The sequence below is a fragment of the Aspergillus chevalieri genome, chromosome 8 (assembly GCF_016861735.1).
Source record: "Aspergillus chevalieri M1 DNA, chromosome 8, nearly complete sequence".
Taxonomy (NCBI): Eukaryota; Fungi; Ascomycota; class Eurotiomycetes; order Eurotiales; family Aspergillaceae; genus Aspergillus; species Aspergillus chevalieri.
In genome coordinates this window covers 231,687-257,943 of record NC_057369.1, presented here as the reverse complement: position 1 = coordinate 257,943, position 26,257 = coordinate 231,687, and the positions used below count along the sequence as shown (strand labels likewise).

Genomic DNA, 26,257 nt, shown 5'->3' with positions numbered 1-26,257 from the left:
TCCCCGAGCTCCACAGTATCCATGAACTTCCCAGTTCTGGCTTCTCCTTTCCCCTCCTTTCGATGTCGCCCGCGCGGATGGTACGGTGGTGGATGTCGAAATTATGGTTAATCATTATATGAAGTATGAGACCAACCAGAAAGTGTTGCAATTATTGAGGAATAAAACGAAAACTGGAATAGTTATATAGCTAAAAGTTAAGAGTCTATATATGATCAGTAGTCGTGCTATCCGATAGTATTCAGCGTAGGAGCCATCCTGTAAACCGTGGTAGCCACTAGGCACCGTGATAGAACTTCCGAGATATCAACATGACACTTCTATTCGAATTGACAGGCAGCACACCTCGCACCTACAAGGTGATTCCTACTCTCTTGCCCCCTTTCTCTTCTCTTCTCTCTTCAAACTAGAACACGGAACAGCAACAACAGCACAATCCACGATGTTTAACAGAATGAACTTCACGTTCAACGTGGTAAGATGCCATCACACTAAATGACGGCACAAACTAATATGTCACTCATCTACAGCCCAAGGGAAATTGGACCGAGTCTCAGCACCTAAATCGCCGAGGTAAAATCACCAAGAAATACAGAATGCCTAACGGACTGAGCTTCACATTCAACTTAGTAAGTTTGAATCTGCGCTCTTTAGAAAGCTAGCCTAACATTAACTCACAGGAAGGAAAGCCTCAGCCACGCAGCAAGGACCAGGGACGCTGTTATCACCAACACTGCAACCACAAGAAGCAGAACTGGAACTTCCGCGGTGGCAAGTATCCCCGGAACAACCAGCGCTGGCGGCAGTACAAACGAAACAGCAAGCAGCAAAAGGCACAGCGACAGCGAGCACAGAGCCAATTTCACGAGACGGTATTCCCAAGTGACTTCCAATCCTGGGAGCCTCTCACTCCAATGCTCATGTCCCAGGGTTACACCTGGCAACAGTCGACTTCCAGCACTCTCCCCCCACAGCACCAAGTCGAAGACGAGTACCCGCTGCAGCCCCCAGAGCAACATGAGCCCCAGAGGGTATCGAGCCAGTTCCACGAGATGCTGGGTCCAAGGGATTTCAGAAATTGGGATCGTCTGGACTGTTCCAATCAAGGGTCCCAGGACCGCCAAGGTTGGCAGCAGCCAACCCTAGTTACACCCAGACAGCAGCATCAATCTGACACCGGACGCGTGCTGGACCAAGTGATTGAGAAGATGCGTCAGGAGCACCAAAGCCAGACTCAACTGGCGCAGGTGAGAGCTGAGAAACAGCGACAGCTGCAGCAATACATTGACGGCAAGCACAGGAAGTACCAGCTTGCGGGCCAGGCTAAGCAGTTTAATCAGCGGGGAACTGATACTCAGTCAAGTTGTGAGAGCTCGAGATCTCCCACCCTAAGTGCAGCATCGGGTATCGACGAGGACGATGAGTCCGTTATATTCAACGGATATCGCTACCTGTGAGTACAGTGCGATCGCCGTTAGCTTTCTAGCTACACTTTATTCAAATGCTCCCCGATCTTATTTCAGAGCTAGTAGTGCTTGATGTTTGTCCTTTCGCGATAGTGAATCTTACTTTGGCATCCCGTATCGGGTTTTCATTTTCAAGGATGCTTGCATTTAGCTATTTTTTTGCTGAGAATAATCACTGCATTTAGCTTAACCTAACTTGAATGGAAACCATCGAGTTTCCACGTGTTGTTGCGATGTGTCACAGCAGTAGAGATATCATAATGATGCTTGCATTCCAGTCGTCAGCTTAGGCAATTCATTTTCTGCGTCATTTTCAAATCCCTCCTTCAATCACTCCACATCAACGATAAGTGCAGAATGCCTCAGAATCGAAGGGTGACTATCAAGTTAAATCCCGTAAGCCTTTCTTGAACCGCTTCTTTAAAACAAGTCTCACATGTACCTATAGGGGGACAAAGTGGAAATAGCCTCGCAAAGCAAACTGAAAATAACGATTATGTGGCATCAGCCTCAGCGCCGGCGCCGAAGCCGACGAGGTCGCCATACCATGCAAACAGATGGGCAGCGACAGACTAATAAGCCTCAGTCGCAGCAGCAAGCCCAGGATAATCAAAACAGCGAGAAGCCGCCCCAAGTTGTTGACCAACCGTCCCGAAACCAACTTCAACCGCAACAGCCTCTATTCGAGACACAAAAACAGGTACCCAATCGATACATCCCGTCCGCGGAAGGACCGAAGCAGCGAGATTTCGACGAAGCCGCGCGGCAACGGACCCAATATCGAGAGCGATTACAGCGGATTGTGTCACATATCGACTCGATTGAGAATAAGCCGAAGATGTCGAACTATATTCCGGCTCAATACCAACGAGAGGACCCCAAACGGGGCCAGGATAAGGAATGCAGACAACAGAAGCTTCAGAACCTGGCTGAGCGGTCATCTGAAGGACAGTCTCTGCCACCGGAGCGGGCTCAACAGCAGTTACCCAGAGATCAACTGCAACCACCGCAGCCACAAATTTTGTCTCAGAACCAGCCCCAAAGTCGCCAGAAACAACACAAACAGCCTGTAGAGAAGCGATTTGGTCAGGCCGTGCGGGGACTGTCTCAACAAAGGTTTCGAACGCAGCAGCTCATGGATGTACCCCAGGGCCGCTCAAAGTCTGGACAGCCCCTGCAGCAGCTCTCTCATGCTCATCCTGAACCACAACGGCCTCAGTACATACGGAAAGCGTCTGTAAAGTCCCAGGCATTATTCCAGCCACCTCAGCCACCTCAAGTTCAATCCCTAAAAGAGACTATTTACCGTAAAGATGCGATTCTTCCGAAATCGGTTCGAGAAAGGTCCTCTCTGATTGACAGCCAGACTCTTGAGGCTCTTTTCCGGCCGGAACCGGTCGAGTCGCTGGATAGTTTTGGCGCTCAAGCCAACTCTCTGCAGCAGCCTCAGGTTCAACACCAGGAGCAACAAGCAAAGCAACAACTGTCTTCTCAGGATGATAGCTACCCGTGGAAGTTTGTTCGGTACGGGCCGGGACAGCCTCCATCAGAGCCTGGCACTGATTATGAACAGTTGAGCTTTGATGGTTCAAGATCTCCATCGATAGTGAGTCTGAGCTCTGATGGTGATGAAGATATTGTTGTAATCGGAAAATGGAAAGCTACCGAAGGGGATGGGTCTTTTTGGTAGAAATTACTGGACACGTTGAGAATGCTATATCGCTAGCTTGGATTCAATTAGCTTAGCTTGGCTTATAAATTTAATTACTGGATTATCCCGTTTTGATTCCAAACCAGAAATTGTATCGTATTTTCCATAGATAATTTAGACAAAAAGTAGCAGCATGTAGACCTCAGGCATTCAGATGCTTATGATGCTTTCAATTCGCCCGATAGGCAGCAGAGGGTCCTGCCTAGCTGCATGTATCCGATTTCTTATATTTGTTCCACGTTCCTTTCTGTACCTTCAGCAAAAAACCCTTCGCTTATCCTCTTCATTCTACGTTCTAGCCCAGAAGCACCCCAAAATGTTGAAAAAAGAAACCTCGAACAACCAAACGCCGAAGAAAAAAGTGACCGTCAAGACATACCTAGTAAGGTTACCTTTTGGCACAAACAGACCCATTCTAACACGCATACAGGAAGGTGATGTCCGCCATAACCGTGCCCAGATTTACGGTTGCTGCTGCGGCAAACACCTCCCCGAATCTAACACCCAACAGCAAGTATCTCAAGCGAAGCCTCAGAAGCGAGTTCCTCAACCACCCATACCCCCGAAGGCTTCATACCAGCGCGGACGGCACCCGTTTCACAAAAAGCCCGCACTGGCACAGATGCCGGATTTGCCGCGGTATGCACAGCCCGTGAAGCTGATACGGAAACAAGAGCAGGATCAGGCCCAGAACCAACAAGCTCAGAAACAAGATAAGAAACAGGCTGCCAAGTTGAAGTCTCAGGAAAAGCCTCAGAAGCCACAGCTACCCAAGATGCGACCCAGAATCAACTCCGTCGGTACAGACTTGAGAGGTTCTATGCTGAATGTGAAAATCCGCTTCAGACGCAAGAGCTGCCTCCTAACTGGACCTGGTACCCTTACGCTTCACACCAGGTTCAGCGGGACGAGGACCAGAGTAAGCCTCCGTTGGAAAAGGATCGGCTTGCGCACAAGAAGGACTCTCTGGATTTGCCTCAAGAACCAGGACCTGCATATCGTGGACGGCGGCCTTTCGACAGTGATGTTCAGATGCCGACATCTCGGATCCAACCTCCTCAGGAGCGACCGCAGCAACAGATTTGGGAGTCTAATTACTTGGTATTGACTCCTATGAGTTCAAGGGCGTCTTCTGGGGTGGATGAGAACTCGAATTATGAGTGGCATAGTGTTATTGGTACACCTAACTGAGGAATACAGGAAGATGCCATTGCGAATTGCTGATATTATGGCTTATAAATGCAGGCTGGCGTTGAGCCGATCTATAGATACATGGTGTCGCATCTAGCTAGGACAGGCTAGAATCCTAATGTTGTCAAGCTTTCAGACGTGACTTCATTCTCTAGTCCCGTAACGATCGTACTAGATTACTTGACAATAACTAATAATATGGTAGCCTCTAGGCAACCTTATACGTATTTCAATCAAGCTGTCATGATGCTTCAATTTCGCTTGATAGGCAGCAGGCACTGTGCCTACGAGCATTCTTTTATCCCAGTCTTCTCTTTTCACAGTACAACCATTTTCCATTCCACCACAACTTTTTAAAATCGAGTATTCGACACCAGAACGACTTCAAAATGTCTCACAAAGCATTCAAATTGACGATCGACCTGGTAAGCTTCATATTAGGGCTTAATAGTGACCCGATCTAACATGCATATAGGGAGACGACGTGGTATGGCTATGCAAGGCCCGACGCCAGAGCCGCGAGAACCATACGCCTGTGCAGAAGCGCGATGACGAGAAATCCAATATCAACCAGCAGGAGAAGCAGCAACGGACAGAAGATCAAAACCCAGCCCTCTCTCAGGGCAAGCATCAGAAGCTGCATTTTCTAAACTCGTCTCAACAGAATCAGGCTGAACGACACAACCGACAGAAGCTCTGGAATAGATGCTTGCGTAAGCGACAGCAGATCCATCAATACCAACGCGAGGTTCAGCACGAACGTTTGCAAAAACAGGAAAAACACCCCCAGCAGCAAGTCCATTTCGAGCCGTTCCATCAGCAATTAACGGACGAAATGCAGAAGCTTCAGGACAAGATAAAGCAGGAAAAGCTCCTCCAGGAACGACGCCAGCGGTTCAAGGACCAGGTTCAGGAGCAGCTCTGGACGGAACAGTCTCACAATGAAGAAGAATGCCCAATTCCGCCGGAGTACCAGAAGACACAAAACCTGCTCGCACAACAGCCAGTTCACAGCCAATACCAGCCGCAACAGCTTCCGAACCGGACCCAGAACCCACAGACACCGAGCCAATACTGGCAGAAGCAGGCTCATTACCGGAAGCAGCCCCCACATGTGCGCCACCACCCTCAACCGCCACACGTCGATTACCCCATGCCCCAATACCAGGTCTGGCATAGCCCACATGATCAGCCCTGGCATCACCCATTTCCGCCATGGCAGCCGCAACCTCAAGGCATCCTCTGGATGCTACAGGCTCAGTACAAACATCTGGGGCAGCAGATTCAGGATTTACGCTGGCAGCAGTGTGTCCGATCCCAATCGGAGAAACAGCAGTGTGAGATGCAAAACCAGACAAGGTTTCAGACCTGGCAGCAGCCGACATCTCCACTTCCAACCGAGTGGCAGGAGGCCCACTATGATGCCCGTAGGGAGCGCCACCAGCTTCAGCCGCAGAAAGGAAAACAGCAATCTCGAGCACATGACGAGTCAGATATTCTCGATTTCCCACATTCTCCTTTTGTAACGGATGAGCATAGTTATGATAGCGAGGAGCAATGCTCAGAGGGTGAATATGAGTTTCGAGATGAGATTAATGAGAGCGACAGTGACCTGGAGAGTCAAAGTCAGGGTAGCTTAGAGGGTGAGGATGAAAACGAGGATAGCAGTGAGGAATGCAACGAGAGTGAGAACGAGAGCGAAGGCACGGCGGACGAGAACGAGGACAAGGAAGAGGATAACCTGGAGAGTGAGAGCGACTACGTCATTATCTAAAAGCCAGGGAGAAGAACAAAATGCCAGCGTCGCTGGAGAGGGTCAGATCAATCACCTGAGCACGAGGGTATGACTGTACCTGTCTTGCTTAGCTTAATGAATTCAGTGGCTTTTTCAAAGTGCTCCGTACTGTGACGTTCGGTTCTAATTAACCCAGACGTCAGGTTTCAAGAAAATAGACTAGAGATCATAAGCAACGACTGCGCCGTAACTGGATTGCCGTCTTTCTCTGGCATGATTCCCTAAATTGTGCTTTAGGTGCTTTAGCCTGCCTCCGAGACTCACTTCCGCAATTACTGCATGTTTGATCGTATTCAGAACCGTGTTTGTAAAAATAACGGTATGACGAAGAGTGCAATACGCACGGCGTAGCATATCGAGGGAGGTTACTGACTGACGGACTCGATCGCGCCGGGGGAGGGAAGCGGTTGGGGATAATCAACGATGGTGTTCGTCATGGCTAGATCATGCGAGTTGTTTGTTGGCTTCGTAGCTTCTAACTCATGAGGCTGTAGAAATATGGACAGACCCAATCATCCTGGCATCTTGTCCATCGTTCAGTCACTGTCCGCAAGGACCATAGGCCTATCAATAACTGTTAGTGTGGGATTTATAAAATTGGTTTCCTCGATCTGGTTCATACCTAAGCCCTCTGTATCATGAGAACGAACAATGCTTGAGTAATAGGCGAGTGCAACGGATTTGGTGATTGATTTTCTCGCTGCCATTCGCCGTTGCGACATTGATGAATCCTTTGAACGCGTCTTCAATATCGTCAGAAAGCCCGCAGGTCTCCAGGAGATCTTTGACTGTGCCTTTTGGTAGCTCTTTATGAAGCTGATCTCTGTTCACATCAAGGCGTAATGTATGCTTCTGTTTTTGACCAACAAGAAAGACACTAAGTAAAGGAGAAAAAAGTCAACCGTCAATACAGACTTTATTATTCGCCAATCGCTGTACTTACAAAAGACGGAGGAATTTTGCTGGATTGGTGGACAACTTATTGGCCTGAAAGTCCCAGCAGTCCCATGTGGCATCGGATAAGGTTCCATTCTTTTTGGCTTGCTTGGCATCATAACCAGTGCCGGCATCTAAGAACCGGAAGATAATATCCGCTGCCTCGCCAGGCTATTCGGCAGAGCCATCTTATCATTCTTATGTCTCATGGATGAAAATTTGGATTTTGTCAATTACAATAGCATAGTAGAGTGTCTTAAGCACTATTTATATTAATAGACAACCTGGTGCCCACAAACTAAATCAGGTTAATGTTGTGACGGTTAGCGGGGCGCCAGAAACGGCACCCATTGAACCGCGCTTCTGCCGAGCCTTACCGCCTGCCGTTGACAGGAATACCATTGCCCTTTGCGGTATGGCGCCTACTGCGTCAGCGATAGCGCCGCCTCGCGCCGCTTTTAGGCCGCTCACATGCCGCCTCAACGCATCCGTTGCATCTATAAAAGCCCGACATATCTCCCTCAAAGGACTACGCACTTTCTCTTCTCTTTTCCCCTCCTCTCTGCCTCGCCGATTCACTGTCCTCTTACCAGGATGCCGTTACCCGACCATTGCCCTTTCCCAGTATGGCGCCGTCCACTCCCCTCGGGATGGCCGACGGGTCATCTGGAATATTGAGACATTGAGACCTTGCTACTGTCGCTTCATTGAAAATTGAGCTATGCACTTCACCTTGCTGCTGTGCTCCAAGGAGCTTTGAGCAAGCTCTGTGGACCCAGATTGATCCCAGAAGCGGACTGGAACTTCACCCGAACTTAATCTAGATGAATTCAATTGACCGTCAGATTGATGATGCCAGCGCTTGGACCGGGGGGTTTCGCACCGGGTGGAGTGGCCGTAGAATATCGCACCCCTCTATAGGGCACCCACCCGACTATTAACCGTACACAAGCCACATGTTAATCTCGGTCAACCGTCGTTTTTGCCCTTTTCTCGTTGCCGCTCTAAGGGTGATGACCTGGTGAGCGCTAGTCAAATGCAGGTGATCGAGGTGATGCCTTCAGAGTTGAGGGTGAGTGTTGGGGCGATCAGTGGGTGAGCAGAGCCATGCAAAATCAAATAGTACTTTTAAAAAACTATTTGACATAAGTGGGCCGTTTTTCGCTTGACCATCACCTTTTTCTTCTGTGGCAGGCGCTGAGCTGAGCCGTCTCACTTTGTCCTGTTCTACTTGATTGCTCTGAATATGTCTTGGCTATCAGTAAAGTTATCTATTTGTGTGCACCAGTATTGTTGTTTTTCCTGGCATACTGTGTGGCGGTGTTAGGACGGAATGCAGTTGGTGGCCTCAGCTCGTGCGGCTGATGGACTCAGCTCATCTTGGCGTGCATATGTCCGCCACTATACAGTGTCTATATAGCTTCTACATTGGCCTCACATTCAGGAGGCCAGCGATTAGTTCTGGAGACAGCAGCCCATAGCCTTTCTTAGGGGCAGTAATGCAGATTCATTTCCTTGCGCCTACGTGTTTCCTTTCCCGTGATCAAACCTTCTAAATCGTGGCAGCCTTGGCTCCACGTAACAAGGCTGTGCAGTCAATCCCCTCTTCATATGAGATACGTAGAAAGTGCGGAAGTGCGCGACCCGCTTGTGGGTTACGTTAGTTGCCCATGATTAATGATGAGTAATGAGTTGGCTGAGGCAAAACTGGGCCCATATGCATGATGAACTGTATGTGTAGCTAAATATTCCTAGGACATCAGCCCATAAGTACCGTTTTTCTAGAGTCACAGTAATTATCAAGCCAGTGCTGCAAAGATTTCTGGATATCATATTCAACAAGCCTTCTGCTATCCGACAATGTCTCTAAAGGTGGGTTATATAATACAACCTTGACAACCGCTCTTAATATTAATTTACATATAGAATGTTCAAATCCGGTTTGAAAATGAAGAAAAATGGGAGGAGAAAGACAAAGAGGTTGATAGGTATGTTAGAGCAGAAAGGTCCGAGGGACTTGTTGAAATGCGCTATGGCTGACAATCTCAGGATATTTGAAGAATTAACTGGAACCTGCGACTACTCCTCAACCATGACATTACCTCCAATTATATTTGACATTAAGTATGACCCTTTGTAACGGGCTAGGCCCGAAAGGCACCTCGAACCATAAATGGTTCTCGATTGAAGCTATTCACAAGAGCGTGCCGAAGTCAGGTGATCGTAGATCACCTGATCACGAGTATATAAATCCACCGCCAGCGTGTCTTTCTTTCTTTCTTTCCTTTCCCCAACGAGTTCTTTTGTACATATCTATATATTAGATAGCAAGGCTCCGGCCCATTACACCCTTCCTTCAAATACTATTATTTCTACATATCTTATGAATGGACTGGTCCTAATTTTCTGACTCAATTTTAGGCTCAATGAAGATGGCATTGAAAGATTGAAGAACATTGATGGAGTAATTGTCCATGTGTTTGAGGAAGAGGATAATTAGATCTGCTGCTGTCGGAGAGAGAGTGTGTGCCTATTTTATATACCTCGGGGGGGGGCGAGTCCTTCCACTGAGGCGGTGAGGCTCTGGTCTCGGAGCGGGACATACGACCAACGGAGCGAAACCGCCTATCTGGTAGCTACGCTAATTATATTATACATCCTGGCAAAGACTCCCACGCAGGAGCTTGCCGAAAAACTGTTGAGCTGCATAAACAGCGCTATACATTCATTCAGGGGGAGGAAGGGGGGGGGAGAAAGAGGTGAAAAGGGAGCGGGAGAGAGATTTTTTGGGTTGGGAGTTTGAGGTCAGTGTGCTGGGCATATTGTGCCGTAAAAGTTTGACCTCTGCAACCAATCATGGAGATCCTTTGTTCCTGACTTAGAGCGCAGAATCTCATCCACCTGCCGGTTACCCCATGGCTGTGGGGAGGCCTTACGGCCCTTCCGGCAGTAGTAGAAGTGGTGGGCGGTCTTTGGGCGCCTGCATGAGCACTCTAATTTTGCATCTTCATGTCCAAAGCGCTCATGATACTGGGCAAAGTCTCCATGGCCCGACCGGGCAGCAAGGAGACGACCGAGGGTAACCCTGGGGAGGGAAAGTTCATGGGGTCGTTTATGCAGGCCAATGGAGAGATCCTGATATTGTTGTGGCGCATTCTCAATCCAATATGATCGAAATCGTCGCCAGAAAATCTCCTTCAGAGTCCGGTGAGCCCAGGCATACCTTGCTGGAGGGGCATTGGTCTGTGGGATCAGTCTGGCACCTTTCTTTGCTTGTTCATCAGCCAGTTCGTTCCCTGTGATGCCAGCATGTCTGGGGATCCAGTGGACATAGACTTGCCCGGGCTGAATGGCCTGACATCGTGGGGACCTGGTGGGCCAGGCGTTTACAACCTCTTGGAAGGCCAAGATGGTGTGTTGACTGAAGCCTCTGGGGGAGCCCTGTAACTGCTGTGCCACTTCCTGGTTGTCAAGGAGGACGTATAGATTCTGTGTGTAGGGGGCCTGGGCACTATCACAGGCGGCCTTTAGTCCTTCATATGCCGCAGTGGCCTCTGCATCAAAAACTTCATGCCTGGGGAGGCAGAGATGGCCGCGGGTGGACTCCTGCTTCCAAGCACCCCAGTGTCCATACCATCCAGCACTTGTGATAGGATACGGAACAGGTCCTCGCAAGCACGTGACAACTCTGTTGGACGCCTCCGACGCGTCGGGCATACATTTACGCGAGCCTTTATATACTAGCATCTCCCTCTCTCCTTCTTTCTTTCTCCATCGAATCCTTTTTGTATATAGCTAAACAATAGCTTTCGGGCCTAGCCCCTTACACCTTGGTCCATGTTGTTGTCGCCGTGAGTATTAAATCTGGAACTGACCAGCAAGTACTTCAAAAGCAATTAAAAAGTACTTCGTTCTACCTCATGAACAACATTTATATAGACAAGCACTCTAGAAGCACTTGTGTACATGCGTATAGGTGAGAATTTCCTTTCATTGAAACTAGGCCTCGCTAGTCGCGGATAATCAACTCCTCCGCGCTCCGGCCCCATTTCACTCGAGAACCGGATGGATAAATGGTAGGCCCGATAGGCGACGCCGAAAGATCCTTCATATAGCAACTGCGATTTGATGATAGATAGTCAAGCACTCAAGCACTCATCTCGTGGCGTTAGATGGCCAATGTCACTCCTTTCAATAATTAAAGATTCTCTTCCATAAAAGGTCTCGTGCAGTCCGGAATATCGACTCCCTAATTCCTCCGAGTTATCCACTTCACACTCGTAGAACCATGGCTTTTGGTCATGTGACGAGATCGTGCATCGCTCTGCTGCTTTCGATGTCGGGTGCCCTACGGTAAACCATAGTTCCCTGCCAAGTCATGTAGGAGATGAGGGTCGCCCTATGGCAATTCTTATCCTGCGATGCCATATAGACTCTTTCCCCTCACCAAGCCGTCCGGGCTGGGAATAGCGTTGAAGATCTGTTCAAAGCGGGTATTTCTTGCGATTTCTCAGCTAGACAGGCGCTAGTGTCGACCGATTCAGCCTCGGGGTATAAATGCGCCCAGGTGGCGCGCGAGAGATAAACGAGAGATAATCTCCGCAAAAGTAACCTCTATTGTCCCTTATTTTGTGCCATGGGTCGGAATCCAGTCTTTAATCCGCTTCAGTATGTGACGCCCCGGAGATTCCTATTTCGCCGGGAGGGAGGCAAGGCTGCCCCAAGATCAGAGAGAGAGGATATCATTCTGGCCATCAACCGAGCAGTAGCAAAGGCACACTTCCCAGCATTCATCCGGGTAGTGGACGCAGGATATACCAACACTGGAGCGATCACAATCCTTTTGGAGAAAGGTACCCTAGGCTCTATGCTCCTACCTGACTATAAAGACCTATTGGTCACTGCAGCTCGGCAGGCGGATCCAGCAGTGATATCAGTCGAGCTACCTGAGCAATGGTACCGTGTCAAGGTCCATGGGGTCCCAATTAAACGTTATCTCACCTGTGGCCTGGTTCTGGCCCGTGAAGAGATTGAGCTGGGGACTGAATACCAGCTGAAGAGGAACCCAACATGGCTCCGGAGCTCAAAAGAGCTACACACCAGCAACCAAAAGTGCTCAACTATTGTTATTACAGTTGGCTCACTAGAGGAGGCTCGAAGGCTTCTTATCAACGGCATTCGCTTTGGGGGGTCCCGATATAAGACGGAGCAATACTGGGAAACAGGAGTGGATACAGTCTGCCCCAGGTGCTGCCAGCTAGGCCACCGAAGCTTCAAGGCCTGTGGTGACCACCCACCGTGCTGCTTTATATGCGCGGGGCCCCATGAGGGCACTGAACATGTCTGCCGGGTGGTAGACTGCCCAGCCAAACCAGGAACCGCCTGTAAACACATCCCGGCCAAATGTGGCACCTGTGGAGGCCCACACCCCGCAACAGTAGGGAATTGCCCAGCCAAGCGAGCAGTGAGGAAGGAACTGAGAAAGAGAACTGTGGAGTCTAAGGACATATCCCAACTGGCTGAGAGACCTCAGCAAATGACCAGTGTGGAACCAGCTATTCTGAGCTCACCAGGATTCGCTTTCAGTGTGGTCAACCGAAACCAGCACCAATCACGACCACGGAGCAGCTCAGCTCCTAACAGCCCCCAGACCCAACGATATCTGGGGCCCAGCTTGATAACAGGCCAAGAGGACACTGAGATGAGGGGCACCGACACCCCAGGGCAGTCAATGGCCCACTAATGCGACTACTCCAACATAATTGCCGCAAGACTTATGCAGTCACTGTTGCGGCTTTGGAGGCAGGACTGGAGCTAGGGGTGGGACTAGCATGCCTACAGGAACCATATATTGATATGGAGTTCCGACATGGAGGATATCAGATATATTGGCCAGAAGCAGGATCTCTTCGAGACCGGCGAGTGGCAGTAGCAATCCGGCGGGATATATTGAATGAAATGATTGTGGAGGCCCGAACAGATCTCCTTGATCACCCATATCTCATGGTAATGGATGTATGGGAGTTAAATCGGGCCCGGGAAAAAGCACGAAGAACCAGGATAATCAACTGCTATGACAATTGGTTAGGAATCGGCCATTGTTGGCATGGGGGGAATGAGAGACAGAGAAGAGCACTAGAGGATGTGCAATGGGACCAAGTCCTTGAGGGAAGATGCCTGCTTGTGGGAGATTTCAACGCCCATAGCCCACTATGGAACCCTCTAGCAAGAGCCCGTGTGAACGCCAGACCGCTAGAGAACTTGATAGACGAAGCAGGTCTCTACATCAACAATGAGCTAGGAGTTTCCACTCGACCGAAAAGAACTCCAGGGATCTCAATTATCGACTTGGCTCTAACCACGGTTAGTATGGGGCCTCTGGAAACATGGGTGATTGACCAAGACCACCCAACTGGTTCAGATCATGAACTGATAGTCATGGAATGGACCTCTCTGGAGCGAATACCCACAACGCCCTCACAGGATGTAACAGGGTGGCAGATCCAGACGCTTCAAGCCAACCCACAAGCCCTGGAAGAATCCAGGGGGGATTGGCAAGCAAGAACAGAATCTAGACCCTGTTTGGGGGACTCTTGCTCATCAGAAGACCTAGCTGGGGGAGCCACATGGATCCAGGAGGCCCTGACAGCAGTATTAAATCGACATGCAAAACAACTACGGGTGACTCCACTATCAAAACGCTGGTGGGGAACGGAGATTAAAGAGGCCCGTAGGACCTACAGTCAGGCAAGACGGGCATGGCAGGGTCAAGAGATCTCTACAACAGAATTGAGAGAGGTCCGAAATAACTACTATCGAGCCATCCGACGAGCGAAACGCACCTGCTGGGAAACCTTCCTGGAAGGGACAACTACCCACCCTGGCTCTGTGGACACAGTGAGATGCTGGCAAGCCCTGAAATACACAAAGCCCAGAACAGCTACAACTACGCCAACCCTGCATGGACCCCAGGGGCAGCTAGCCAGCTCCCTTGAGGAAAAAGAGGCCCTAATTCGGGAAACAGCCTTCCCCCAGGTACCAGGAGATAGCCAGGAAGTTAAGATCTCCCAAGGGTCCTGGCATAGTCAGGTGGATGAAGAAATAGTGAGACATGCTCTGTTTCACCAGGCAGTACAGAAGGCTCCAGGAATCGATCATTTGAATTTTCGAGCCCTCCGGCTCTTGTGGGAATGGGACAGCCCTAGAATTGTTGCTCTGGCCCGACAATGTTTCCGGTTGGGTCTACATCCACCAGTATGGAAGGTAGCGAAGGGTATTCTGTTAAGGAAACCTAATAAACCAGACTACACAGCTGTGAAGGCTTACCGGGTGATTAGCTTACTAAACTGCCTAGGGAAGGTGGTTGAAAAGATAGCGGCAGATGCTATTGCCCACCACTGTGAGACTATGGGAGTACTACACCCAGGACAGATGGGAAGTCGCAAGCAACGGAGTGCAATTGACGCAGTGGCATGTCTAATACAGAACACCCATGAAGCCTGGAAACTCCAACAACTTATGGGAGCACTATTCCTTGACGTGAAGGGAGCATTCGACCATGTGAACCCAAGCCGACTGATAGCCCGACTGATTGAATTCAACCTAGATGGGGATCTGATCCGATGGGTACAGTCCTTCTTGACCGACAGATGGGTACAGCTACAGATTGACAACACACAGTGCCCAGCACATCCAGTTAACTCAGGGGTGCCACAGGGCTCGCCAGTGTCACCAATTCTCTTCATTATCTACCTCAGCGGTGTATTTGATGCAATTGAGAGGAGAGTGAATGGTATCCAGTGTCTCTCATTTGCAGACGACATAGGCCTGCTCGCTCCAGGATATTCGGTTAGAGAGGTCTGCAAGAAGCTGCAAGAAGCTGCCAAGGTGGCCATTGAGTGGGGGCATGGTAATGTGGTCCAGTTTGATGCAGGGAAAACAGAAGCAGTCCTACTTACTCGCAAACGGGGCCGGGAACTGAAAGATCAGATTCAACGAGCACGAGTGGAGGTAGATGGCCACTGTGTGCCCTTCAACTTAGAGGCAACGCGATGGCTTGGTGTCTGGCTTGATTCTGGGCTGAATCTCAAAGCCCACTATCAGACCTGTATGCGCAAGGCACGGGCTGCAGAAAACAGAGTACAACGCCTATGCCAGAGTCATGGACTTGCCCCAGGGCTAGCTCGTCAGGTTCAAGTAGCAGCAGTGCAATCAGTAGCCCTGTACGGAGCAGAGCTCTGGTGGCAGGGCCAGAAGGATCGGCTAGTGGGTATACAGCTCATGATCAATCGACAGGCCCGTGCAATCACCGGCATGTTGAAATCCACTCCTGTAGGGCCACTGGTTCACGAAGCGGGCCTGGCACCAGCAGAGGCCCTACTGGAGGCCCGACAATTGAAATACACTACCCGGCTGCTCAGCTTACCGGAGAAACACCCAGCTAAGGAGATCCTCCCAGTGAGCTTCCGGGAAGGGGATCAGCACACCCAACCTGGGGAACAGACCCCAGGGAACCGACAATGGGCTGAGAGAAACAACCGAGGCCGATGGTCCCTGGGACAACACCTTGCTCGACAACTAGCCAATATTCTACCAGTGGACCCATCTGGGGGCTTTGAGAGCACAACACAGACAACCAGTAGCCAGTTCCCAGGCCAAATAGAGATGCTACCAGGTCCAGAGGCCCTAGTAGCAGCGCAATCTCTCCCTCCAGAGCTAGCAATCTGGTCAGATGGATCAAGATTAGAGAATGGCAAAAGTGGGGCAGGGATTGCTTGGCGAGAGCCGGGAGGAACATGGAAGACCCGGGGGTTCCCATTAGGCAAGGGATATGAGGTCTTTGATGCAGAGCTTCTGGGCGTTGTGCGAGCACTCCAGTTAGCAGAGAAAGTGGGGGATCAAAGACCAGTCACTATCCTGTTGGACTCCCAAGCTGCCATTGCAAGGATGCGACACACCCAGCCAGGTCCAGGCCAAGCATTAGTGATCCAAGCACATGCTATAGCCAAGAGACTACATGCCCGAGGTTGCCAAACCACTATCCAATGGGTGCCGGGACATGCAGGAATAGAAGGGAATGAGAGAGCTGACCAGGCAGCAAAACAGGCAGCCAGTAAGCCACCAGGAAGAGGCCCAAGAGAAATATCCCTGGCCTTCACCTGTAGAGCCCAAACAGAAGCCATTATAGCACAAAGGCAGAGATGGCTCAACAAAGAACTTGGACAGCGATCCCAACAAGGTCAACGAACATACAGGCCACAGAGGAACTGGCGGCTCGACCCGGCAGCTGCAATAGCTCCCAAACACCTAGCAAGCCGTTATTTTCAACTGAAGTCAGGACATGCAGCCATAGGAACATACCTACATCAGATCCAGGTCCGGGAGGATGCAACCTGTGAGGGATGCGGTATATCAAGGGAGACAATACACCATCTTCTCTTTGAATGCCGGCAATGGCGACACCAACGGAGCAAGCTCTACAAGGATTTGGAGACAAACGGGGTTATGAGACCCACCGCCGCAGAGGAGCACCCACAAGGACGACTTTTAGGGGAGCCCAGAGCTACCAGGGCGCTGCTAAAATTCCTAGCCAGCACCAGTGTAGCTCTCCCCCGAGCACACCTACAGAGAACGACGGAGAGGGCCCGAAGACACGATGAATGGGGACTGGAAGCACTGGAGGAGGCAATTAGAACAGGAGAAGGGTAGCAGGCAGGGTAGCCTAAGCTGAGAGTCAGCCTAGGCGACACCCATCCTGCTCCGAAACACAAGGAGAGCACTCCGCTCGAAAGCCCTGCGCATACAGGCGGTCTGGGGCGAGGAAAAGGATTGGAAAGCTTATAAGAAGAGGGCACCGCCTTAGGAACTCATAGGGACAAGAGACTGTAGAATAGCTGCTAGCCTCCAGTCCATGAATCATGGTCTGTCATAGCTCTAGGGCTCGGTATGGACAATAAACTTGATTAAATAATAATGTGACGCCCCAGTTGAAGACGGGCCCTCCCGCTACCTATGCGGCTGCGCAGCGGTCGTTAAAAGGATATGATTATGGTGAGCTTCACTCCATACTCAATTGAATAATTCTAGACCACTGACGAGCTTTACCCAAATAAAAAGTAATTGTGGGTGCAGGAGCAGCAGGCTGCGTCCTGGCCAGCAAACTGTCCGAGGACCCCAAAATCTCCGTCCTCGTCCTCGAAGCAGGGGGCGATAACACCAATATCCTCGAGAGCAAAGTCCCACTCATGTTCTCGAAACTCTTCCACACGGAGCATGACTGGGACTATTACACGACCGAGCAGCCAGGGGTCGCATCACGGAGATTTTACTGGCCTCGGGGACGGATGCTGGGCGGGTCCACCTCCATGAACGCCATGATCTACCACCACGCATCCAAATCCGATTTCGTCGAGTGGGTTGTCCGCCACGGCTGCGAAGGCTGGGGTTACGACGACCTGCAGCCTTACTTCCGCGCCATGGAGCGGTTCACTCCCAACGCAGCGCGGCCGGCTATCGATGCCAAGCATCGTGGTGACAAGGGCCACTGGGAGACGGGGTACTCGTGGCTGTCGGAGATTGGGGATAAGGGCTTTCTGCCCGCATGCAAGGACGTAGGGATTCCCTTGACGGCCGATATCAACACGCCCGAGGGTACATTGGGAGCGACGCGATTGCAGACATTCATCGATGGCAAGGGCCGGCGGTCCTCCTTCGCCACGGCATACTTGACGCCCGAGGTGCGCAAACGACCCAACCTGACGATCGCATGCAGCGCACAGGTCACTCGTCTGCTTGTTGATCGACTCAGCGGCCCTGTACCCAGCATCATCGGCGTAGAACTCCAAACCAAACGCGGAGGTGAGCTTTTCGAAGTGCACGCGCACAGAGAAGTGATTCTCTGTGGGGGCGCAACCAACACGCCACAAATCCTGCTGCTAAGCGGTATCGGGCCAGAAGAGGAGCTCAACAAACACGGCATCCCCATTGTGAAGGTCAATGAGTCCGTCGGAAAGAACCTCAAAGACCATCTGGTTCCAACCCCCATCTCATGCAAAGCCAAACCGGGCACAACACTGGACTACCTAGGCAACCTGTTGCACGCTCTCCCAGCCCTCGTGCGGTGGCTGGTCCTGGGCAGCGGACCCTTGACGCACAACGCGGGCGAAGCAGCAGCCTTCATCCGGTCCAACGAGCATCAGTTTCCGGGCAGGAACACGCCCAAGGACAACACGTCGGGATCAATCGGGCCTGATATCGAGATAGTTGGTGCGCCCATGGCGTTCATCCACCATGGCGAGGAGCCCGCACCGCCGGGAGTCAACGTCTTTACACTTGGATGCTGTTGCCTTCGTCCACAGAGCAAGGGGACGATAACTCTGCAAAGCAAGGACGCCTTTGATCCGCGTAAGTCCCTCCCCCCCCCAAAAATAGCACGCTTAACCCCAGTCAGGCACTAAACGACTATCACAGCACGCATCGACCCCAATTACCTCTCCGATGAGGAAAACAACGACCTCAAGGTGCTACTTTCCGGTCTCAGGGTCTGCCTACGGATTATGCGCAGCCCCGCGCTGGCCAAGTACCTCGAGCCGGTGTCGTCTGACGATAACCCCTGGTCATACTGGTGGCCGTATTCAAGCAGCGATATCGAGCAGATCTCAGACGAGGATCTAACCAAATGGTTGAAGGAGAAAGCATTCACACTATATCATCCTGTGGGGACAGCGCGCATGGGAACGTCGCCTGCGACCAGCGTCGTCGATACGCAGTGTCGCGTGCATGGGGTTGGAAGGTTGCGGGTGCTCGATGCGAGCGTGTTCCCCGAGCAGATCAGTGGGCATCCGACTGCTCCCATTGGAGCTATGGCATATAAGCTGAGTGAGATGATTAGGGCGGGTGAGAATGGACGTATGACGGCGAATTTATGAACGTCGAACTGCGGAGTGGATGGAAATATCTGAGCCCTGTTGAATATCAATAATGATAGTTACGATAACCTCACGCTTTGGACAAAATTCTGAAATTGACTATCGTTTGGACTCTAGTCAAGTGGAAAGCGGGCATTTTACAATCGTACCTTTTGTCACAACGCTCTAACGCTAGTCAGGAAAGTGACGAGGTATCTTCAAGGCTGGAAGAAGTGTGGTAGAATAAATGAATAACAACCGAATTCGTGAATTTCGATCCATAGATATAGAGAATTGATACTACCACCACCCCCCTTTACTGCTCCCACCACCCCTAACCTGAATTCAGGCATATTTCCCTAAATAGGCCTAGATCGATAAATCACCCACCGCTTTTCTCACCGCTTATTATTTTTCTATCTGCCCTATCTCACTCTATATCTATCCTACTCTCCAACCGAGCTCCCCCTTGGCTTATTATGGCGTCTTTGCCTATTAGCCTTCTCTTTGTACACCTGATGTTGATTATGATGGCGAATCAGGTAAGTTTTTTCTTTAGAGAGATGTTTAATACTAAATAAAGCATTGTCTTCAGCTTCGGCCAACCGGTCTTTCTCTGAGACGCTTCCTACTATGCCTATAATGCGACCTCCGCCTAACGAGGAGCAGTACGATAGTCTCGCGCTCGCGATGGCTATGATCCACTGGTTCACGCGAGATGGGGGTTACTTTGTATCAACCTTTAGGTCCTACTCCAAAAACGGTATAAGAAGATCGTTCGGTTGTGCTGCACTCGCGGGAGGCTATACCAACTGCGGCAGGATGAGGATAATCGCGCTCGGAAGACTACGACTCTTGCGATTGGCTGTCCTTTTGATATTTCTGTCCGACTACGGCAAACAAATAAGTGGGAGATCACATACGAGAAGACGCTCCATAACCATGGTCCTGCTCCTTCATCGACCCAGCATATCCACCGAACCCAGGAGCTTCTTGCAAAGGCATCAATCATTGATCATAATATTCGGCAGGGTTACACTACGCGTCAGATCCTAACTGGGCTTCGGGAGGAGGATTCAGGCTGTGCTCTATCTATAATCGATATCTATAACCGCCGAAAGAAGCTCAGTACAGAGTTTCTAGCCGGTCGAACACCTATTCAAGCGCTTTTGATGAGCTTCCAAAGGATAATGACTGGATATTCAGACGTGAGCTTGACAATGATGGCCACCTAACTGCTCTGTTCTGTATGCATCGAACTGGTTTAGAGATGATAAGGCGTCATCCATGGGTGATTTCGATGGACTGCACATACAAAACTAACCGATACGGGCTTCCGCTACTTGATATTGTGGGTTCAGCATCTACTGGACAGACCTGCTATATCGCATTCGCCTTTTTTCAGGATGAGAAAGAGGATAACTATGAAGTTATTCTTCGCTGTCTTGCAGAAGTTTACGACTCTCTTAATCTAGCATATCCATGTACAATATTGGCAGACAAAGAGCGCGCACTGGTCAAAGCTATCAAAACAGTCTTCCCTCATACTAAGACTATTAGCTGTATTTGGCATATCGAGATGAACCTGCTAAAGAAAGCACATCCGCGCCTTTCAGACCAGGTCGCTATCGCTCGCAGAGATGGCGCCTCTCTACCTGAGAGCCTTAGCTTCACGCTTGACCAAGCAATCGCGTTTGAACAGGTCCGCAGAGCCACTAACCAATCATCACTGTACACAAAACTCACATACCTAATCTCCTCGAGGGCGATCAAGCATGTGGAGAGCATCAGACACTACTATCTACCAGAAGGACAAGGCAAGCCACTTATTCCACCAAACTGCACCTGCCGATCAAAGGAAACCACAGGTTTCCCATGCATCCACCTTATCAAGCAATATCAGGATACACATCAGAGCTTTGAACCTGAGCTTTTCCACCAGCAGTGGCATTTATACAAGCTCGGTGAAGCGCCACCTATCGACCCTCTGCTCTTAGTGCGGGACCCACCACCTGTTCGACGCCGTGGAAGGCCATGTGGAGCGGCCAACTTCGTACAGCCTTCACAGGCGTTGAACCTGCAGCAGGGCACACAGCAGAGCACACAGCAGAGCACGCACAACATAATATTTGACCGCTCAACCCAGCGAGAGCCATCAGCATTCGAGTATATTCTGCCGCCGCAGGAAAGAGGTCATGGAGGTCATGGGCAGTGTGGGCGGCGTAGAGCTGGTCCAGGGCGCCCACCAGGACGCAGTCGCAGAGGAGGACAGGGTCATACTAGAGGGCGTGGGGGGCGTGGAGACGCGGTCGCCATTGGAAATCGAAGGGTCCTGCGTAGTAGTCAGCGTGGAGGTCAGGAAGACGCTGAGTATCAGGATGGACGCATCTGATTGGACACTTGGATGGAAATGTATGTATGTAGATTGTTTAGTTGAACGAGTTGAATGGGGAGAAAGTAAAAAACCAGTTATTTTACTAAGCAAACCAGAATTTAAACTAACTTTCTGAGTTATTTGGCTGAATACAGTGTTTAGCGAAATCGCCTTCATCGCCAAACTTACAAAGATTATTTTTTTTGGCCCCACTGCCAAGGTACTAGCGCCAATGACCAACGAAGCTCACGACAAACAAAGGACTGCACTCAGCCGTGCTTACTGAGCAAGTCTAGTACATCTGTAAAGGGAAACCGCATACTCTTTTGGGACCCCGATGTCCAAGCCAAGATCCACACCAGAAGGATATAACACCTACTTCCTTCACCTCTTCAAGCTACAAAAACAAATCCATCTCATTCATCATGCCCGACACTCTCCCATTCTCAATTTCCAGACTGAAGGAATGTGTAGCAACAGGCCTCCAGTCCCCTCCAGCCTCCATATCCCTGATTCGTCAACCCACCATTGAAGGCGATGACCACATGATTTTCCTCATCGACTCCAAGCCCGACTACATCGTCCGAGTCACCAAGCCGCGCGAAGATGGTTCTCGCTCTTACAATGGCCAAGAGATGCAGGCTCGTGATATCGCATTGCGCAGACTCGTCCAAGATGAGTACCGGGCTCGCTGTCTAGATGAACATATCATCCCACTCTCAATCGGAACCTGGCAGCTGAGCGATGATGGGGACTATGCAGCTTCGCTTGAAACCAAGCTCCAAGGGTTGGGGTTGCACCGCGCTCCTGTTTCCGAGTTGACTGTGCAAGGACTGGAGAGTTTTCTTTCTGTGTTGAAGTGTGCCAACGTGGAAGGATTAGAAGAAAGACTGGGGATAAAAATCCCTTTGATTCCATTCCCCGATTTGAAGCTTCTCAGAGAGTCTGCGATCGAAGCATGGACGAGGCTGGTGGAGCGTGGCCAGGTATCTGTGAAGGATATTGGAAATCAAGGCCCCATAAACGGTTTACTGGAGAGGAAAACCACCATGTTGGAGAAGATACAGCACCTGTCTCTAGAATACTGCCCGGCACTGGTTCACAACGACATCAAAGGCGAACATATCCTCATTAGTCCCCAAAGCGGCCGGATAATTGGGATCCTCGATTGGGCAGATGCTGGCATCGGGAATGCTGCTGTTGACATCGCTGGGTTGGTGCTGACTGTCGGGAACAATCTTGCAAAAGAAATTGCTAGGGAAGTGGGATATGGAGAAAATCAGATCTTGCAAGGAGTGCTCCAGGCTCGATGTGAATGTGTCTTGAGGTTGGATGATCGCTTGAATGGGGATGATAGACTAAGTCCTGTGGATTTGTTGCGAGATCAGCTTTTTCTGTCGCTAAAGGACTGAAATGTCGAACTTGTACATTTCTTAATCCGCATACTGTATCAACGTAATCCACAAGCGAGTGGATCACCTCTGTATTCCATATAAAATGACGCTTTTTATAACCCCGATATCCCAGTCACCAATAAATATAGAGAAGTATTTATAATACAAGGGCATATACAAACACCTTAGACGGAGGCATATTATTTTCTAAATTTTTGAAGTGCTTTTGTAGCTTTGGATACTGGGTCCAATATTTGATGCTGCCTCATGAATGAAGCATCCGCGCTAGTATATTGGCAGTGGGGCCAAAAAATAATCTTTGTAAGTTTGGCGGTGAAGGCGATTTCGTTAAACACTGTATAATAGACACCTGAAAAAGGTGGCCGGAACAGCTGGCAGAAAATATAGGTGGCCTAGATTCTAAGGCAAGGGTGGTGGTAGTATCAATTCCCTATATATATAGCCTACCGATTGCTATTGTTCACATTTGAAAGACCAAGCTTAGTATTGCACAAACATGTTGAAAAAAAGAACTGACCTTGAAGATTATGAGATAATTATCTGTTAATGCCTGCTATGTTCTTACATATGATGCATGTCACGAGCTCGGAATAGTAGATAATAATGAACTGAATTCCTATCTAGACTATTGTAGCCATCGACGAAAATATCGAATCTGGGGAAGAAAAAGGAAGAGGAATTCTATCTACGGGAAAAGGGGCTTTTATATGAGTGCTGTGTGGCCTCGCTAAGTGCTTCTCTTTGTTTGCTCAGGTGGCATTGTTTGTTGATATCTTTCACTGAGACACTGAGCCATCACAATGCACAAAGTTACTTTGATTTCAGTGTGTATGATTTAAACACGATGCATTTAATCAGATTGATTATATGGATTCCATGGTCTAGGATATTGTTACTTGTCATATTTCTACGTTAGGGATGTTCAACTATGGAGATATAATATAAGTGTGATAGGCTACGCCCAGGGTAACACTCGGAACAAGGGGATTCAACTCCACTAGCATTATTGGTGGCTTGCCTGAAACCCAAATATACATATGTAGGGATAACTTAACATTAGTAAATTTATTTGAACTTTAGTTTCGTCTATCAAGTCTAGACTGACAAGATATTGACCTGGCGACTTTCATCAGGTTTCTAGATCGAGAGTAAAGAAGTATTAGCCTTTTTAGCTAGAAGATGATGGATGCCACGAAAGAGCAATTTCCATTACTATTATTGTTATTACGGCTGGATAACAAGCGTTCAACAAACTGAGTGATGTTCAAACTCTAGCTCTAGGCGGAGTTAAGAGGAAAGACAAGGTCTAGTCTCGCCGTCAAAGCCCCCTACCAGTCTGACAGTCTTCAGCTACTTGCCTAGCGAACACACAAGCAGCTGATACTAAAGCCAGACTAGGAAATACATATACATAACTTGAGATGCTTGATACCCGGGCTAATGCTCAAAAGACATGCTATCGATCAAGAAGAATTAATACTCGGGCCTTACAGTTAATAATCATCTTGGTAATATATCTGATAGTTAATCCTAACCCAATATATCAGCATATCGCGGTCGATTCCAGAGATTACTTCATTATAAAAGATCAAACATGAAACTCTAATGACTAAGTCACTGAGATTCAACGCAATGCTGGCATCATTGGAAGAGTTCGAAACTGAACCTTACAGGCTCCCCTACAAGCATTATATAAGTTAATTGGTAGTTATAAACTCCATTTGTACCAGCTGGATTCAGAGAATTTTGTTACGTGCTATTGATAAATCCCTGTGATGGTTTAGTACCCTTTGCGGCCATGTCATCTTACAGCCCGAACCAAAACGTCCATGGGAATCCATTCTTAGAGATCCCGTCAGATATGGATACGAACCCTTTCCGTCACGTTTTAGAGGATACAGGCTCTATTTTTAAATATTCCAAAATGCTGATATTTATTGTCACTCCTCACCGTCCCTGGCCTTCAGGTGCCTTAGATGAGCTATACCCCAATTTTACCAACACACGAGATCTCATTCTCCATACCCTTCTACTTATCGTTCAAATTGTTCTGATCGTAACGGTTCTTATTTTTCTCGCCACATTTTTGGTTTTCCCAGTTGTTGTCCCTGTGGTATTCTTTGGCCTCTTCTGGTTAGTGACTGTCGTGATCCTGCGACTGCTCAATGGTCCACCGACGTCACAATCCTTGGTGGGCGTACCAAGTGATGGAACTCCGGTTAACGACGAGAGTGAGCTGTGGTTCTTCATTAATGGAATTGGTACGGGGTATGGTCTGAAAATACCTAGGTGCATTTGACATGAAGCTAGCTGACGTTACTCCATTGCTAGGCAAACCTGGCTACAGTCGAATTTGGACTTGCTAGCCAATATCTTTCGCAGGGAAATAGTTGGCATTCATAACCCAACGTCTGTGACCTTTAACTTCTTTTTGTGATATATTCATATGGGTTTTTGTATTGACTGATTGCATTCACCAATAGCAAGGGTTTACTTTTGGACCTTGTCGAGTGCCTCATCCAGCGCGACTTGGATTATAAGACTCGAGATATTCGCCAAGGACGTGCTCAAATTCGCGCTGCACTTAAATCTCAGAATACCAAGAAGGTCGTCCTCATCGCCCATTCCCAAGGTGGCATCGTAGCGTGCTCCATCATAGACTGGCTTTTTGGTGAACTTTCCCACAAAACGATGCGCAAGCTAGAAGTTTACACTTTCGGTAACGCAGCGAGACATTTCAGAAATCCGCCACTGGATGCTAGCAATGCCAACTCAAAACAGCAGGAGGAGCAAGGTGACACGGAGCCGGTCATCAAATACATCGAACACTACGCCAACAGTGAAGACTTCGTCGCCAATATTGGAGTGCTAGAGTTTACCTCACCAATGGCAAAGTACACTAGCACCAGCTTGTTCTCAGGAGCCGTATTTAGAAGAGAAGGCTCAGGTCACCTCCTGAACTTGCATTATCTCGATGCCATGTTTGATAAGCAGGATGATTTCATGAATACCAAAATTCCCGTTTCTCGCCAGTAGGTCTATCCTATGTTCCGCCCACGCTCCATGAATATTACTGACATTCAATAGGGATGCACCCGATGGGATTATAATGAAGCCAATTGGAGAGCTTTCGAGGCTTTTTCGATACAAAAACGGGCAGCATCCAGAAGAATAATAGTATGATAAAATAATTAGGATTAACGCAGTCCACCGCCGAAATAATCACCACCACATACTAAATTCTTTCCTCAACTACATGGTAGAAAGCTTTGAGATCCACATAATTGGGCACCTTCATCACAAGTGTTCCTATAGTTTAACATAGAATCTTGTTCAAACAGGGACCAATCCATAGTCACCATTGCTTGTGTTAGGATATTGGGACCATGGGGCCCTATCGAGGTCCCCTATCGAGACTCTCGAGAGGCATATGTGATAGATCAGATACCCCGCAGCGGGGTTG

At 49.3% G+C, this 26,257-nt stretch overlaps 8 protein-coding genes across 8 annotated transcripts; all 8 read left to right on the top strand.

Moving 5' to 3' along the window:
* Nucleotides 1-442: 442 nt before the first annotated feature.
* ACHE_80083A (PspA/IM30 family protein) lies at nt 443-1,457 on the top strand (the record flags this gene model as incomplete). The annotated part of the gene is made up of 3 exons (XM_043283415.1): nt 443-475; nt 531-629; nt 681-1,457. The coding sequence occupies 3 exons, from the start codon at nt 443-445 to the stop codon at nt 1,455-1,457; spliced, it is 909 nt and encodes a 302-aa protein (XP_043140696.1).
* A 556-nt stretch (nt 1,458-2,013) lies between these two features.
* Nucleotides 2,014-3,156, top strand: ACHE_80082A (uncharacterized protein; the record flags this gene model as incomplete). The annotated part of the gene is made up of 1 exon (XM_043283414.1): nt 2,014-3,156. One exon carries the CDS (start codon nt 2,014-2,016, stop codon nt 3,154-3,156), a length of 1,143 nt encoding a protein of 380 aa, XP_043140695.1.
* A 337-nt stretch (nt 3,157-3,493) lies between these two features.
* Nucleotides 3,494-4,368, top strand: ACHE_80081A (uncharacterized protein; the record flags this gene model as incomplete). Its single annotated transcript, XM_043283413.1, has 3 exons — nt 3,494-3,559; nt 3,608-3,973; nt 4,024-4,368. 3 exons carry the CDS (start codon nt 3,494-3,496, stop codon nt 4,366-4,368), a joined length of 777 nt encoding a protein of 258 aa, XP_043140694.1.
* A 389-nt stretch (nt 4,369-4,757) lies between these two features.
* On the top strand, nt 4,758-6,142 carry ACHE_80080A (uncharacterized protein; the record flags this gene model as incomplete). The annotated part of the gene is made up of 2 exons (XM_043283412.1): nt 4,758-4,793; nt 4,844-6,142. The coding sequence occupies 2 exons, from the start codon at nt 4,758-4,760 to the stop codon at nt 6,140-6,142; spliced, it is 1,335 nt and encodes a 444-aa protein (XP_043140693.1).
* Nucleotides 6,143-17,343: 11,201 nt separating this feature from the next.
* Nucleotides 17,344-19,026, top strand: ACHE_80079A (GMC family oxidoreductase; the record flags this gene model as incomplete). The annotated part of the gene is made up of 2 exons (XM_043283411.1): nt 17,344-18,502; nt 18,569-19,026. The coding sequence occupies 2 exons, from the start codon at nt 17,344-17,346 to the stop codon at nt 19,024-19,026; spliced, it is 1,617 nt and encodes a 538-aa protein (XP_043140692.1).
* Nucleotides 19,027-20,254: 1,228 nt separating this feature from the next.
* ACHE_80078A (transposase) lies at nt 20,255-21,397 on the top strand (the record flags this gene model as incomplete). Its single annotated transcript, XM_043283410.1, has 1 exon — nt 20,255-21,397. The coding sequence occupies one exon, from the start codon at nt 20,255-20,257 to the stop codon at nt 21,395-21,397; it is 1,143 nt and encodes a 380-aa protein (XP_043140691.1).
* Nucleotides 21,398-21,804: 407 nt separating this feature from the next.
* Nucleotides 21,805-22,791, top strand: ACHE_80077A (phosphotransferase family protein; the record flags this gene model as incomplete). The annotated part of the gene is made up of 1 exon (XM_043283407.1): nt 21,805-22,791. The coding sequence occupies one exon, from the start codon at nt 21,805-21,807 to the stop codon at nt 22,789-22,791; it is 987 nt and encodes a 328-aa protein (XP_043140690.1).
* Nucleotides 22,792-24,718: 1,927 nt separating this feature from the next.
* ACHE_80076A (uncharacterized protein) lies at nt 24,719-25,969 on the top strand (the record flags this gene model as incomplete). The annotated part of the gene is made up of 3 exons (XM_043283406.1): nt 24,719-25,062; nt 25,278-25,826; nt 25,882-25,969. The coding sequence occupies 3 exons, from the start codon at nt 24,719-24,721 to the stop codon at nt 25,967-25,969; spliced, it is 981 nt and encodes a 326-aa protein (XP_043140689.1).
* Nucleotides 25,970-26,257: the final 288 nt, after the last annotated feature.